The sequence below is a fragment of the Myotis yumanensis genome, unplaced genomic scaffold (genome assembly GCF_028538775.1).
Source record: "Myotis yumanensis isolate MYYU_CA2020_CCGP unplaced genomic scaffold, mMyoYum1.0.hap1 SCAF_10, whole genome shotgun sequence".
Taxonomy (NCBI): Eukaryota; Metazoa; Chordata; class Mammalia; order Chiroptera; family Vespertilionidae; genus Myotis; species Myotis yumanensis.
This window is the reverse complement of record NW_027223761.1, coordinates 39,526,125-39,542,105: the sequence shown is the minus strand read 5'-3', so window position 1 is coordinate 39,542,105 and position 15,981 is coordinate 39,526,125. Positions and strand designations below refer to the sequence as shown.

The following is a 15,981-nucleotide window of genomic DNA, read 5'->3' as shown; positions in this document are numbered from 1 at the left end:
ACTGGCCTGGAAGTCTAGGTTGACAGGGAGCCCCTGAGAAGATGTTCAGGGGTCTGGTGGACTTCTGAGACATAAAGACTTCAAGCATTAGTCTCCTAAGAGACCACCCTACCTCCAGTCTCCCCTCTGGCATCCATACTCCATGGTGCAGCCAAAGCAATAAAGACATGTCAGATTTGCCTAGAGCCCTTCATTGGCTCCCTGTGGTTTTTAAAAAAATACATTTTTAATTGATTTTTTTAGAAAGAGAGGAAGGGAGAGGAAGAGAGAAACATCGATGTGAGAGTACTAGAAAACAGTTCAGCTGCCTCCTGCATGCTCCCTACTAGGGAATGAGCCGTAACCTGGGTATGTGCTCTGATCAGGAATTGAACCCGAAACCTTTGGGTGCACAGACCAACACCCATCCTACTGAGCCACACTGGCCAGGGTGCCCTATGGTTTTTAAGATAAAGTCAAAGCTTATAATATGGTTTCTGTCTACAATTTTGTCTCACCTCCCTCCAACTCTTTCTCATCAGCACAATTTCATCTGAACAATGAAGTCCCCTGAACACATGGTGTTCTGCAGCTCTTTCTATAGACCTGGAGCCCCTATTCACACACCCTGTATTATCCATTTGACAAAGTCTCATTGGTTCTTCAAAGGCTTGTCCTCTGGGTTTCCATAGCAGCTCATATGCAGCCTGCTATAGCACTAGCTACTGGTGTGTCTCTCCACTGAGACCATCTCCTTTCTTTGTTCCCAGGGCCCAGCAGTGCTGGACTTATGGTGGGTAAGTTAATTCTTGACATCATAGGACACCTTTTCTCTAGACCCAATCTTAATTCCAACGACCAAGATTGCCTGACCCAGCTCTTGCACCCTGCTCTCTCATCTTTTCACTAACCCTTACCCTCTGCACAGACTTTGGAGCTCACAGGATAGAACCAAACCCTCTGGCATAAGTCACCATCAACAGATGCACCTGAAATGCTTAGTTCTTGCTCTGAGCTCCCCTGTGGCCCTCGGATCCTCTCCAGCCCATAGCAGCACCCCACTGTGTACCTGTAGGAAGCAGGTTCCAGGCTGGGTGCCCTCGGGCAGTGAGGCATTGTAGAAAGTCCTCTGGAACTGAGGCTCGTTATCATTCACATCTTGCAGGGCCACGCTAACTGTGGCGGAGGAGGTGAGAGGGGGCAAGCCCCCATCCGTGGCCACCACAATCAGCTGTGGCTGGGGTTCCAACTCATAGTCCAGTGAAGCAGCCGTGGTGATGATGCCTGAGGTGGGGTCGATGGAGAACCAGCGGGTGTGGCTGCCTGGGGCCAGGCTATAGGTGACCTGACCGTTGGTGCCCTGGTCAGGATCCCGGGCCGTCACCCGTACCACGAAACTGCCAGGCAGTGCAACCTCAGGCAGGGGCTCAGGTCGGTAGAGCTGGCGGTCAAAGGCAGGCACGTTGTCATTGACATCAGTGACATGCAACACAAAGGCAGCCTCAGCCCGCAGTGGGGGTGAGCCTGAGTCGGTGGCAGTAACCCGCAAGTTATAGGCATCCCGCTCCTCCCGATCCAGCTGCCGAGCCACGCACACCAGGTAGATGACGCTGTCCTGGGTGCTTAAGGCAAAATGGCCCTCTCCACCCTCCAGGGACACGTTGACGTGGGCAAAATCACCATCGTCTGGGTCTGACACAGAGATTCGAGCAACAAGCTGGCCAGGTGGGGCGGCCTCGGACACTCGGGGGGAGCCATCTGCGCTGAGGAAGATGACAGTCATGGAGGGCTGGTTGTCATTGGCATCTCGCACGTGCACGGTCACAAAAGCCGAGCCCAGCTCAGGGTGAGCCCCACCATCCCGTGCCTGCACCACCAATTCATGGACCCGCCGTTGCTCGAAGTCCAATGGCCGCTCCAGCCGCAGCAGCCCCGTGTGGGCGTCAATGGAGAAGGGTCCATCACCCTCGCTCTGTCTCCGGTTGATCTCATACGTCACAGCCCCATTGGCATCGGCATCGGCATCAGATGCATACACCTGCAAGACTGGGCTGCCAGGGGCCAGGCTCTCAGACACCACAGCGTGATAGCGACTCTGATTGAAGGCTGGGGCATGGTCATTGATGTCCAGCAGTGTCACATCCAGCAGGGCCTGGGCCCTCCGAGGGGGTGAACCACCGTCGTAGGCCTCCAGTTGCAGCATATAGTGTGAGCGGTTCTCTCGGTCCAGGTCCCCAGTAATTACCAGCTCAGGCACTGGAGCCCCATCCGGACCAGGACGTGTCTCCAGCCGGAAGGTCACTCCAGCCCCATCACCAGACAACGCATAGCCCTGGGTCCCTAGGCGGCCAGCGTCTGCATCACGAGCCGGCTCCAGCGGGTAGCGAGTGCCAAGAGCTGTGTGCTCAGGTATCTGCAGGGCAGCACGAGCCTGTGGGAAGGCTGGAGCATGGTCATTGATGTCAGCCACTCGTACAGTAACTTCCACGGTGGCGCCGTCAGGAGTGACTGCAGTGAAGCGGTAGCGATCCCGCTGCTCACGGTCTAAGACACGGGCTGTACGGACCACTCCGCTGTGCTCGTCGATGGCCAGGTCTGTGCCCACGCCGCTGCCCTCCTGCGCAGAGATGAAGTACATGGGAGGTGCTGCCGTGCCTGCCGGAAGCCCTGCACTGATGTCCCCGATCAGTGTGCCTGCTGGCTGCTCCTCATCAATCTGCAGGTCCAAGCTCCCTGCCTGACCCCAGGCTCCTGGCACCCTGGCCCCCAGCAGCAGTAGCAGCAGTGGGAGCAGGGGGAGGGGCCCGGGGCCCTGCATGCCAGTGCAGGAAGGCACAGTGCCCAACTCCTTCGGCATGACAGGCGCAAGACCAGATGTGACTGGGGCTCTGGCTCCAGGCCAGGCTCTGGGCCCAGCTTGATCTCAGGCTTTGGATCAGGTCCAATTCGAGCTCTGGCTCCAGTGCAGGCTCTGACCTGGGAGAGAATCAGAAGGGAAAAGGTCATGAGGTGGAAGGAATCAACAGTTCAGGGAGACTGAGGTTTAGGCCTCTGCTTCATGACTCCTCAGGATCCACTCATCTTTCCCTGGCAGGTTCCCATCCCAGCCTGATCCTGCTCTCAGCAGACTGTTTTGTCCCTATTGTTCAGGTCCGAATGCCCTGAGATTCCCAAATGGGGCAGGGACTCATAAGCCATACTAATGGTTTTGACTTTATCCTAAAAGCAAATGGAAGCCATAAAAGTATTTTGAGAAGGGATGTGCCAAGATCTGACTTACATGTTGTGAAGATGGTTATCTTAGGACAGCCCTTGTAACACACTTGTGGGAGTCCAGGCGCTGGCATTGCTTTGATGGTGACTTGGATGAGTGTTAGCAATGAAATTGACAGTAGTGGAAAGGTCTGCAGAAGTGGCTAGGTCTGCAGGAGGTAGAATAGACAGGGCTTGGTGACCGTTTGAAGGCAAAGGAAGAGGTAGTGGGAGAAGTCAAGTATGATGGGCAAATTTCTGGCCTGAACCATGAGCTGGACAAAGGTATCTTTAACTGGTCAGAGAGAGAGACAGACAGAAAACCAGAGAGGGGAGGTGCTCTGAGGCTAAGGAGAGCCAGGGTTTCAAATGTTGTTGACGTTTAAGAAGGAGGAGACCGAGAGCCTCAAGATGGCATTTAGTGACTAAGTGAGAGCAACTCTCTCTGAAAGGTTGATTCATTTATTCCAATTTCTCACTTCTCACACCCTCCACCCTCTATGAAATGAGGCTTCCTCTCCTATGACATTGCTTTCACTAAGCTCCCACTCATTTCTATATCCTACATCTAATGGGCACTTTTAAAATCCTCCTCTTACTGTAATCTTCTGGAACACTGGATTAGTGGTCATTGGCTTCTTGCAGCCTACTCGTCTTGGCTTCACATGGTGACCCCACCTCTTCCTTCCATTCTCTGTCCACTCCTCAATCTCCTGTGCAAGTTCTTCCTCTACCCATCCTTTAAAAATTGGTGCTCTTTAGTTGGGTGGGTGGCTCAGTTAGTTGGAGTGTCGTCCCGTGCAGGACACATACCTAGGTTGTGGATTCGATTCCCAGTTGGGGCACATATGGGAGGCAACTGATCTCTCTCTCTCTCTCTCTCTCTCATCATCATCATCATCATCAATGAAAAACATATCCTTGGGTGAAGATTAAAAAAATTGGTTCTCTTCAGGACTCAATCCTGGTCATATCATTCCCCCTTTCCACACTCTGCCTGGGAGATCTTATCCTTTCCCATGCCTTCAATTCAAATGTATCAACCATTTAAAAAAATATATTTTTATTGCTTTCAGAGAGGAAGGGAGAGGGAGAGAGAGCTAGAAACATCAATGATGTGAAAGAATCATTGATTGGCTGCCTCCTGCATGCCCCCCACTGGGGATCGAGCCTGCAACCCAGGCATGTGCCCTCAATCGGAATTAAACCCGAGACCCTTCAGTCCGCAGGCTGACTCTTTATTCACTAAGCCAAACCAGCTAGGGCATATAAATCATTTTTTAATATACCACCTATTTGCTAATAACTTTCTGAACTCCATTTCTAGCTCTGGAGACACATGTCTGGACTTCCTTCACAGCGGATCCCCAGCCTTCACCTCAAGCTGATTTTCTACCTCCAGTCCCTTTCCTGGGAACAGCACCACCACTCATCCAGGTGTCCAAGCCAGAAATCTGGACGCTCTCCTGACTTCCTTGCTTTTCTTTAGTCTTATTTCCAATTAGTTATCCAAACCTAACCATCTCAACTAGACATGTCTCAAGGGTACCTTTTCCTCTCCTTCCCACTGCTGCTGTCCCAGTGCCAGTTTTGTCATCTCTCCTTTCAATTCTGCTCCTTACTGGCCCCCCAACCTCCTGGCTTGGACCATCTGATTCATCTCCACCTGACCAGAGGTATCCACACAGCTCTCAAAAAACCACTCCTGACAAAAGGCTTCCACTGGTTCCCCATTACTTAGAGCAGAAACTACTGCTTCTCTAGGGGAAAAAAATGCAGATACACATACACACAAACTGTGTCTGTAGTTTCAAAGGTTCATGGACACTAGGTATAGAATTTCTGGCCAAAAATATAAAGTCCAGCCTCCTTCATATATCTTCCTGATCTGAGTCCTGCCAACCTCTCCAGTGTGCCCTCCCTTTCCTTTTCCCACCATACCCTGCATTCCAACACTAAACCATTATCGTGTTCCTTCCCAACTCCTTGCCTTGTATGAAGTATTCTCTCGGTCTGAGATATCCCCTATAAATCCTCTCCAAGTGGCCATCTCCTACTCAAACTTGAAGATACAATTCAAATGTCCTGTGTTCTGTGGAATCTTCTACATCTCCATTACCTCCTACAGAGCCAGCTGGACCCCCTACTGGGCTCCCACTGCTTTTGGTGCACACTGACATTAATTGCACAGCAGCCCTGATTTGTTTACGTGTCTGCCTCCCTTCGGAATTGGAGGCTCCCTGAGGACAGCAACTTGATGGTCCTATTTAGTCTCTGATTCTCCAGTGTTTAGTAGAGGTATAGTGTCAGCAGGCAATCAGTCTGAATGAATGGTTGGAGCCTCAGAATTGCACACCACCACACTCACCTATCGACACAGAGAGAACAATCATGGACATGCCAACTAAGATGACAAACACATGTAAGCCTATGCCCTTGAGACATCATGGTCAGTCCTGTGGCTACAAAAGTGTGTCCTTGGGTCTATACAGATTTGCTCTGCTCTAGGACTTCCTGTCTTGCTAAGGAAGGAGAGTTTCTGGCCCCCCTCTTACACTCCCAGCCCCCACCCTCTTCCATCGGTGTGAGGCTATAAAAAGAGCAGGATCTCCAGAGTTTGAGTTGGATTTGAGTCTGGTCCCTGTTATTTTCCTAATCTCTAAAATGGCTCTGGTAAGATCTACTCTGTGGGGTTTTGTGAGAATTAGAGGCAATGGAAGCAAGGAGCCCAGAGCTGGGCATTTGGTAGATGCTCTCTCAGAGTTCTGGGGTTCTTATGTGTGCACTAAGATCCCTCTCCCCTGGGCTCAAGTCTGAGGGGCCCAAAGAGCTGCCCTAAGGAACAACAGGTCAGAGAAGTTCAGAACAAGGAGGTCAGAGTGAGCATCGGCCTCATTAAAAGAGGGGAGAGACTAAAAGTACAGGGATGGCCCAAGCCTAGAGACTGGGTTCCACATAAGGGTTAAAAGTTGGTTCTATTCATTTAGTCAGTCAGTAGAGAGAAAGCAGTTATGGTTGGTGGGGAGAGGAGAGAATGGACAGTAAGGTCAATGTACTTATTACACTGCTATAACGCTCTGCCTCCCCACCCAGAGACAGAATGTCAGCTATCTGAAGGCCACAATTGTATCTTTTTCACTTTTGTACATAGCACAGAGCATGGCACAGAGTACATGATCAATGCATTTTTTGAATGAAAGGATATATGAAAGGTATGAGATAAAAGCTCAGGTGAAAGATCAACTTTGAAGAGGAGGGATTCAGACTCAGGCAGATGCCCCTTCTTCCAAACTGTGTAGACCCTAGGGCCCTCCTCATCACCTAGTCTGGATCCCTTTCCAATGCCAACTGTCCCAATACACTCTCACGGTGGACACACAAAGGTGCATACTCATAAAGCCACAGGTCCACACATGCACTAACTTACTTGCAGACAAGCACACTCAGCACACATTCATTCACACCTGGACAGGCTACAACAGACACAACCATGGCACATACACAGATACCCTCCTCACAAATACAGAGAAACATGTTTTCACACACACACAGATGTGCAAATTCATTCACATGGACACCCCCACCCCCAAACACACACTCACATGCAAGCATACATACAGACACACACAGAAAGGCGCTTTCTCATAGGCCTCACATGGACAGGCACATTCACATGGGGAAGCAGATACCCCACCTCTCCCACGTATACACACAGGCACACTCCCACGCACTACCTTCCCATATGCACAGACAGACCCACCTTCACACATGCACAGTCTCACACAGACAGGCACGCGCGCACACACTTGCAGACCCACCCACACGCAGGCATGCTCTCACACATGCTGCCGGGGCACTCGTGGTCAGCTCTGCGGCTGCAGCTGTGACCTCTAGGTCCCTGGGGCCTCTGTCTGGACTCTGCTTCACCACTTCCTGCTCCAGGGCTTCCAGTTCCAAACTCGAACTCCAGACTCTCTCCCGAGACTGTCTCATCCTCTCTCCAGCTCTCTTCTCAGCACCATCTCCCCCATCTGTCCAGTGTTTCTCACTGCCTCTTCCCCAAGACTTGCTCCTCCTCCCTGTTCTTGTCTCTTTCCCTCCCCAGGTCTGTCCCATCCCTTCCTCCAGATCAGCCATCATCTTGTCTTTCCCCAATCTGTCTGTCCTGCCTCCTGCCCAGATCTATCTTTTCTTTCCCCAGATCTTCACACCTCTTCTCCTACCCAGTTCGGCCTTGCTGCATGCCCTCACTCTGTCCCCGTCCTGTTACTCTGTCCTCTGGCTCCATCCTGCTCTCCCCCTCTACCCCCACATCTGGGCCTCTGGAACCACAGCTGGTTCTCATTAGGAGGGGGAGGGGCGAGACTGTTCATTGGGGCCTGCAATGTGATGTCAATCCTCCCCCCACCCCGCCGCCTGTGTGTCTATAGGGCCTGGGAGCAGGGGTACATGGGAGAGGAAGGAAAAGTGGGTTGGGGAAGGAATAGGGGGACCATGAGGGAAGGGGATACTCCAGGAGGAAGTAGAGGAGTGGCCCGAGGTACAGAAGGGGAAGCAAGCTGGGGGAGCTGGCACCACTCAGGCCTCCTCCCTCAACTTCCTGTCCCAGCGCCAGGGAGGGGCAGGGACCAGAAAGACAACAGGGTGAGGAGGAGAGCTACTAAAGCGAGAGTGGCACAGAACTGAAGGAAGAAGAGGGTGGCTTAGGTGAGCAAAGGGAGGTGGAGATACAGGGCCAGGCCTAAGGGAGAGAGGAAAGAGTTCCGGTGGGTGGATGACAGGGAGCAAGACTGAGGGAGAGTGAGTGTACATGGCCAAGGAAAGCGAGTGGAGTTAATGCAGAAAGGGGAGGTAAGTCAGAGACAGGAACAGTGGGCCTGGAGAGATGGGATGGGGAGGTAGATAGAGGCAGAAGACGGAGCTGGAAGGGTAGGGGGCAGAGAGGAGAATAAGGAAGAGAGGGAGGAAAAGGATGACAAGCTGGCTTCCCAAGGGACAGGGATCAGTGGCCAGGGCAGTACCTGCAGCCTGGCTCTCCCGAGGGCTGGCTCCCAGAAGGCACCTCAGGGAGAGGCTGGGACGGATGTGAGCAGAGGAAGCAGAAAGAAAGTCTATTTTCTGAGCTTTTATGGTGTGCTGGGCCCTATGCCAGGCAATTCACAGACAGTATCTTGTTTAATCATCATAACAACCCTGTGAGGAAGGTGTCCCGCCTTCCATTGAAGAAACTGAAGCTCTAAGTGAAACAATTTCCCTGAGTTAACACAGCCTCAATTTGAAACCGGGACTATCACTCCACACTGCTTGGAATTTGGGGAGAAGGGAAAGATGGAGAGGAAGAAATTACAAGAGAGTTGCGGGGAGAGAGTCCCCAGGAGGCTAAGGGAGACCTGAAGAAGAGAACTTACAGGAGGGAGACAGGTATGAGGTGTCTGTAACAGCCCAGGTCAGGAGCAGTGAGTTAAGGACACAGAGAAGTAAGATGCAAGGAACTGAAGCTGACAAGACTTGGCCACTGACTCTTCAGGAAGGATGAGGGAATAGAAGGGTTCCAAACCGACTCCCAGGCTTCTGGCCTGGTTACTAAAGTGGTGCCATTAGGGTACCACAGAGGAGAAGCCATTTTGGGGTGCTTGTTGGGATCCCCATTGGAATTGTCCCAGGCACAGCTGGATTGGAGCCTAGGAGAGAGGTCTGGACTTGGACAAATCCAGGAGTAACGGAAAGCCATGGGTGTGGGAACCATCAGGATGAGTGGGAAGAGAGTCTAGGACAGAATCCTGAGGAATAGTCACATTTCAAATGCAGACTGAAAAAAAATAAATAAATAAAGTGCAGACTGAGGAGACTTTATTCTTCTTGGAGAAACAGACAGTATCACAGAAGGGAGGAAACATTTCAACAAGGAGGGAAAGATCGGCCGCAGAGTTAAGTAAGGTGAGGGCTGAGAAGTGGCTGCTGACTTTAGCAATGAGTTCACTAGTGACCTTGGGGAGAGCAGTAAGGAGAGCCATAAGGGCGCAACCCTGCTGCAGTGGGAAATGAGAGAGAATGAACTGATTAATAAGTAGCCATAGAAAAGATGTCAGCATAGATTCATTCACCAATGCACACTTATTGAACTCCCAGAATAGGAAGGCAATACATCACAGTGAAGCAGGACAGGATAGTGGTGAAGATGTGGAATCTGGGACCAAACCAACTGGATTTTTGCCCAGCTTCACACTAACTAGCTGTGTGACTTTGGGCAAGCCACTTAATTTCTCAGTGCTTCCATTTCCTCATTTATAAAATAAGGACGATACTAATACCACTGCACTATGTTCGCGGTATGAACAGTGTCTGGCATGCAGTAAATGTCTTATAAGTGTGCAAGCATGAACTAGTATTACAGTGGTTAAGAAGATGGGCGCTCAGTTGGTTAGAGTGTCATCCTGTACACCGAAAAATGGTTGTGGGTTAGATCCCCTGTCAGGGTGTGTATGGGAAGCAGCCGGTCAATGATTCTCTCTCTCTTCCTTTGATCTAAACCCAAAAAACATATCCTTGGGTAAGGATTAAAAAGGAGAAGAAAAAGATAGGTTCTGTTGTCAGACAGACTTGAGTTCAAATTCTGACTCTACCACTTACAGCGTAACCCTGGGAAAGTTGTTTAACCTTTCTAACTCTTAGTTTCTTCTTCTGTAAAATGGGGATTTAAGGGCCTACTTTATGGTTGTACAGAATTAAATGAACGAATGCTACAAAAACTTAGCATGGTGTCTGGCATACGGAGAAGCCTCGATAAATATCAGCTGCTATTGTGTTCTGGACACACAAATAACCCTGGGATAAGTACTATCTCACAGATGAGGAAACTGAGGCGCGGAGCAAGTAGCAGAGAGACAGCTGGAACACAGCCCTGACGGACTCCAAAACTACTGCTTCTCTGCTGGAGGGCTTGGAAATCCAGGAAGGAAAATGAGCGAATTTCTGCTTTAGGAGAGAAAATCAGTGATGAGGTAGTTGCCAGTCCGGGTGGTCATGGAGTCAGGTGGTGATATAGGGGATGGGACTAGAAGATGCTTGGAGGACTGCAGAAGACAAAGAAAAAAAAAAGCGGGGAGAGGCAGGCCTAGGGCATGCTTGTGAAATGATTCATCAGTAGATTTACTCAACAAATATCTACTGAAGACCTACCATCTGCCAAACACCATATTAAGCAGTAGGGAAATAGCAGTGACTTGGAGAGATCGAGTCCCTGCTGCCTTTGTGGTGTCCACAGGTAGGGAGACCTGGAAATGGTGAGGGATCTAGGGGTGGTGATGACGGGCAGCAAGGGTCTGGTCCTAAGTTCTGACCCTGACCGGCAGAGTCCGGACTGCAGAGGAGGCCAATGCGGCTGGAGCTAGCAGAGAAGTTGAAGATGTAGCAACCCAGAGATGTCGAGAGGAAAGAACAAGTTTGGGGAAGTGGGAGATAGGAGGTTGAGGGGCAGGTAAGCACAGTAGAGGGACTGAGACGGAAATAAAATTTAGTTAAAGTTGAGCACTTAATAGTTGTTTTCTTTCTGAATCCTCAAAGCCACTCTCTTAATGTTACTTCCGTTTTCACCTGAGGAAAGGGGAGTTCTGAGAAGCTAGGGTCATCCAGGTGGAAATGGTGTGGCTGGAAGGTCTGATGTGTACCCCTACTCCCTCTTTCTCTCCCTCCCCTCCTCCTTCCTCACCAACCTTATGGGAATTCTAGGCCCTGAAAGACAACAGCTCCTTCTTTTGAGTAGCTTAGAGAGAGAAACATAAATAAAGAGATTCTAGTATGCTAAGCAGAACAGTGGGGCATCTTGACTCAGGCCTGGGGGTTCTAGGTGGACTTCTTAGAGGAAGTACCCTCTCACCAGGGGACACACGAACTAAGAAGTCCTTCCCATGTTGAAAATGCCTGGACGTCAGAGGGTTACCCAGGAAATACTGACACTGGAAATGAAGGAAGGGGCAGGCAATGGGAAACCAGGATAAAGAAGGGATCCAACAGCACAACCCCCTTGGAGGGACTTTTGCTTTGCAGGTACCAGGGCACTAGAGAGTCCAGTCTTGCTCCCACTACCACTGATAGGCAAGAGAGGGAAGAGGCAAGAGCACAAGTATCTGGGAACTTGATATGAGGAGGAGAAGGGGCTAGGGTGCCAGTAGCTGGAAGGTGTGGAGTGGATGTATGTGAAGGGGGCGTTAGAGGAAGGAGCTGCCTATGGCACCTCCAGGGAAGGGGGCCTGGTGAAGTGGAGAGAATGGCAAGGCACTGTAATGCCTTGTGGCCTGATGGCAGGTCACAGCTTCCTCATTTTTCACTCCCCCCAAGAATCCCAGCAGGCACCTGGCCCAACAGATTGGGATCTCTCAACAGGTTCCAATGACTTTCTGAGTTATGAGACATGTGGAGAAGGGAGTGGCTACAGTTAATTTCTGGGTTTGTAGCTTGATAACTGAGTGGGGATGGCTTGGGGAGGAAAGAATGATGAGTCAGGTTTGGACATTTTAAGGGGCTTGTGAGTTATATAGTAAAGATCAGGTAGGAAGCAGATATGAAGGTCTGGAAGTCAGAAGAGAGGTCTGAAAGAGGTAGATATTTGGGAGTCATCAGCTTAAATAAATGATAAAGCCCTGGAAATGAATGAGATGGGTCACCCAGAGAAGTGTATATAGTAACGTGATAAGAAGGTCCAAGCCAGAACCCTAAGGAACAGTAACATTTAGGGGCCACACAACAGACCCCCTAAAGCAGACTGAGAAGGAACAGCCAGGCGTTCTGGGAGACAGATGCACATACTCCCACCATACTGTACCAGCAATCATCTGTTTATTTGCCTGTTTCTCCTATTGAGGTTTAAACTTTTTGAGGGTAGGAACAGTATCTTCTGTCAGTATTCCCATTACCTAGCAGTGTGGTTGGCACATGAGAGCTCACTAAGTGTTGATAGAATAAAATAATGACTCAGAAGCCACCAGACAAAAACGATTCAAATAGAAGAGAATGGTCATCAAGAGGTCAAGCAGTTAAGGACATTTGAAAAGAGTCCCTAGATTTGGCAGGTGAGAGGCCACTTTCTCTTAGGGCGAGCAGTACACTGGAAGGGCAGACGTAAATGGGAATGAAGAAGTGGGAGCAGCTCTGTGCAGAAGACACTCACAAAATGTGGTAGTGAAGCAAAGCGAGTTTCTTGGTTAATTGGATATTACAGGGTTAAGGAAGGTGGAGGCTATTCACATGCTCAAAGGACGATTGGGTATATGGAGAGAAACTGGAGACATGGGCAAGACACGGATTAATTACTTGAGTCATGTCCCTGTGGAGGTGGAAGAGATGGGATCCACAACACAGGTGGAGGACAGGTCTTAAATAGAAGAGCTGCCTCCTCATTCTTACAGGAAAGCAGAAGAGGTTGAGGAGGATGCAGATGAAATTTGAGGGAGGAGGCAGAAATTTGAGGAATTTAAGCGGGATGGCTTCCATTTTCTCAGTGTTCAAGTAGACCAGGTTAGGTGCTCCTACCTCCTTCTCTTCTCAATCTTCACATCCATTCTATCACCGAGCCCTGCTGACCTCACTGCCTAAAGAGCTCCTGAAACCATCTACTTCCTCCTTCTGAACTGCCACTACTTGGGTTCAGGCCAGCGAGGTCCCCTCCTGGGTTCCTGCAGCAGCCAACTATCCCCCTTTTCAGACTCTTCCCTCCAGTCTCCACACCGCTGTCAGAGTGGCATTTCTAAAACAGATCTGATCATATCACACCACAACTTTAAATGATTTGGTGATGTTCCATTATTCTTGGGTTAGATAAATATTTGTCCTATGAACTATAAGAACGCATGATAGAACTAACCCTCCATCGACCTCTCTCTCCCAGACTCTCACCTCTCCTGACACAGTGCTATTAGTGCCAGGCGCCCTGGATTGCTTTATACCTCAACATATATCACTTTCTTCACGTGGGCTTTCTCATGCTGCTCCCTTGGCTTGGAATATTCTCCACCCATCAACCTCACCTCCATCTCTCCCACCTCACCTTCATTTGGTTGACTCCCTGTTTATCCATCAGACTGAAGCTTACATGTCACTTCCTCCAGAAAGCTTCTTCTGACCTCACTGCACTGGCTATGTACTGCCATGTTATAGCACTCACTTCATGGCCTGTAAGCTTCATGAAGGTAAGGACCATGTCCATATTGTTCATCCTTGTAATATTCACAGCCTGGCATGGAATAAGTGCTTAACATGTGTTTGCTAAATGAACGAGCCAGCAAATGACTAAAGAATCTGCTGAAAACAATGGGTGAGGGATATGAGGTTAAGAGGTGTGACAAAAATAAAACAAATCATCTATTTATTTATATATTTATGGAGGGCCTAGTAGAGGGTGGAATTTATAGAAGCATCACTTGATGTAGTTGAACGTTCATTCCAGCTAGGGTTAAGATTTTGTGGGATGGGTGGGCTCAAGGACAATGTAACCAAGAGTGACCACGGAGTGGTTGAAGGGAGGGTCCTACATGTATACATTGGAAGAAGAGCACAAAGCCAGCCAAGGGGCAGATTAGGAGAAAGCAAAGAGGTCAAGGGCAAAAGATCGTTATGGGTTGAAGAGTAAGTATAATGGAAGTGAGGGCATCTGAGAGCTGGAAGGACACAGGAGGTTTTGGGTAGAGAGGGGAATGCAGAAGTTTAGAATTTTAGAGATGGACCAGTTCTACAGAGTGGTTCTAGGAAGGGAGAGGAAGGTAACAGGAGCTAAGGATCTGTGAGGCTGAAGTTTTGGAGGGACACTTAGAACTACGGCAGGATATAGGGCATGGGGAAGACTGATCCTGGCCCTCAAATTGTCAGGCCTGAAGAGGGTAAGCCTGGCAGTCTAGAGATGAGGAGTCATGGTGTGGGCATCATAAGTTAAGGGGAGTTTATTTAGCAGCTGTGACAGCTCACTCTGTGGCATGTGCATGTCACCTAAAAGTGTGTCTCCTATGGTTTGTACAAGTGGGTGTGTGGTAACAGTGACTGATTGCAATATAGCTCCCTGTTAGTGTCAGGGCTCTGGGATACCTGTTTTGTATGCAGCTCTGAAGAAGGATAACCTAAATGATGGGTTGACTGTGACAATGATTCCAGTAGATATGCATTGCCGTGACAGTGCCCCCCACAGTATGTGTTGGTCTTGACAGTGATCTTGTGGGAATGTATTGGCTGTATCATTCCTACCGTGGGTGTGTGTTGTCCTGAGAGCATCTTCCGTAGGTGTGTGTTGGCTCTGACAGTGCTTTCTGGGCGTGTGTGATGGCTTTGAAGGCATTTCTTCTAAATGTGTGTGTTGCCTGGGACTGGGTCCCCTGTGGGTTGAGTAGGGCTATGACTGTGTCCCCTGTGGGTATTTGAGGAGTTGACATAAGCAACAATATTTTTCTGGCCTATAACCCCATGGCTCCGGGCCCAGCCCACGCCACACTGAGTTCATTGTGCTTCTAGATCTCCCTCTCCCCACCCCCTCCACGTGGAACCAGGCCTGTGGTGACCTCCCTCTGTCCCCTGCGCAGGACTCCGACCCAGGTGTCCTGGACACAAACTCAGAACATCCACCTGGGGTGACCAGCCTCCTCTTGAGGCTTTGCCTGTCTCTCCTCTGCTTCTCTTTACTTCTTCCCCCTCAGTTTCTTTGTCTCTGTCTCAGTTTGTCTCTGTCACACACACACAATCCTCCACATTCTGACACATGGCTCCCACAGAGGCAGACACACACACACACACACGCGCACACACACACACACACACACACACATTCACACGCACACTCACATACACACGCACACTCGCTCACTGGAACTCACTCACCATGACACACACTCATTCTAACCCACACACCCTCGGAGTGACACGCACATACACGCACGCAGCCAGCAGACACACACAGGCACACAGCCTCCTAGTGACACGCACTCACACAGCCCATGCACGCACACACACCCTGCCCGCACCCCGCACCCCCGGCGCTCTCCCTCCAACACACACCCTGACTCGAGGACACACGCACACAAAGACCCCCCAGGCCCTGCCCCCGCGCACACGTTCACGCTCCCCCTCGTCCCGCAGGCCCAGGCCCCCCCTCCCCCATTGTCTCCGGCTCAGAACAAAGCCCCCGGCTGCACCGCCGCCGCCGCCGCCCCGGAGAGGCCGGCCGGGCCTGGCCACTGCGGCCGAAAGGGCCGGACGGCGGCGGGCACTGACCTCCGCGCGGCGCGGGCTCTCTCGCCCGGTCCAGGGGTGCCGTCCGGCCGCGGTCAGCCCCCCGGGCAGCGCCCGCCCGCCCGGGGCCTGGGGCTGCGCATCGTCCGTCGCTGTTGTCTCCGGGCCCGCGATGAGCTCCGGGAACACCGCCGTCGGTCCTCGCGCCCCTGGCCGTCGGTGTGTCCGTCCGCCGCCGTCACCACCACCGCAGGGGCGCCGCCTCCTCCACAGCCGCCCCGCGGAGGATGCGAGTTTCGCCGCCGCGGCCCCGCGCCCCCTCCCCTCCCCTCCCCCGCCCTCCGCGCGGTAACCCGAGCCCCCGCCCCTCTGCCCGCCGAGCCCCCGCCCCCGCCCCCGCTCCCCCCGCGCCCCGCGCCGCGGCCCCCCCAGCACCCGCCCGGCCTCCTCCGCCCCTCGACTTCCCGGCCCCCGTCCCGGGCGCCGGATCCGGCCCCTGCTCTGCGCGCTCCCAGTTCCCTTCCCTTCTCCAGGTCACTGCGC

General features: G+C 51.4%; 1 protein-coding gene across 1 annotated transcript in view; it reads right to left on the bottom strand.

The window, feature by feature from the left end:
- Positions 1–15,736, bottom strand: part of DCHS1 (dachsous cadherin-related 1) — a 33,517-nt gene extending 17,781 nt beyond the window's left edge. The window contains exons 1-2 of the mRNA XM_070425402.1: positions 15,481–15,736; positions 1,049–2,955 (exon numbers count right to left, since the gene is read on the bottom strand). Coding sequence (XP_070281503.1) covers positions 1,049–2,836 — 1,788 coding nt within the window. The 5' untranslated portion in view covers positions 2,837–2,955; positions 15,481–15,736. The remainder of the gene's footprint in view (positions 1–1,048; positions 2,956–15,480) is intronic.
- Positions 15,737–15,981: the final 245 nt, after the last annotated feature.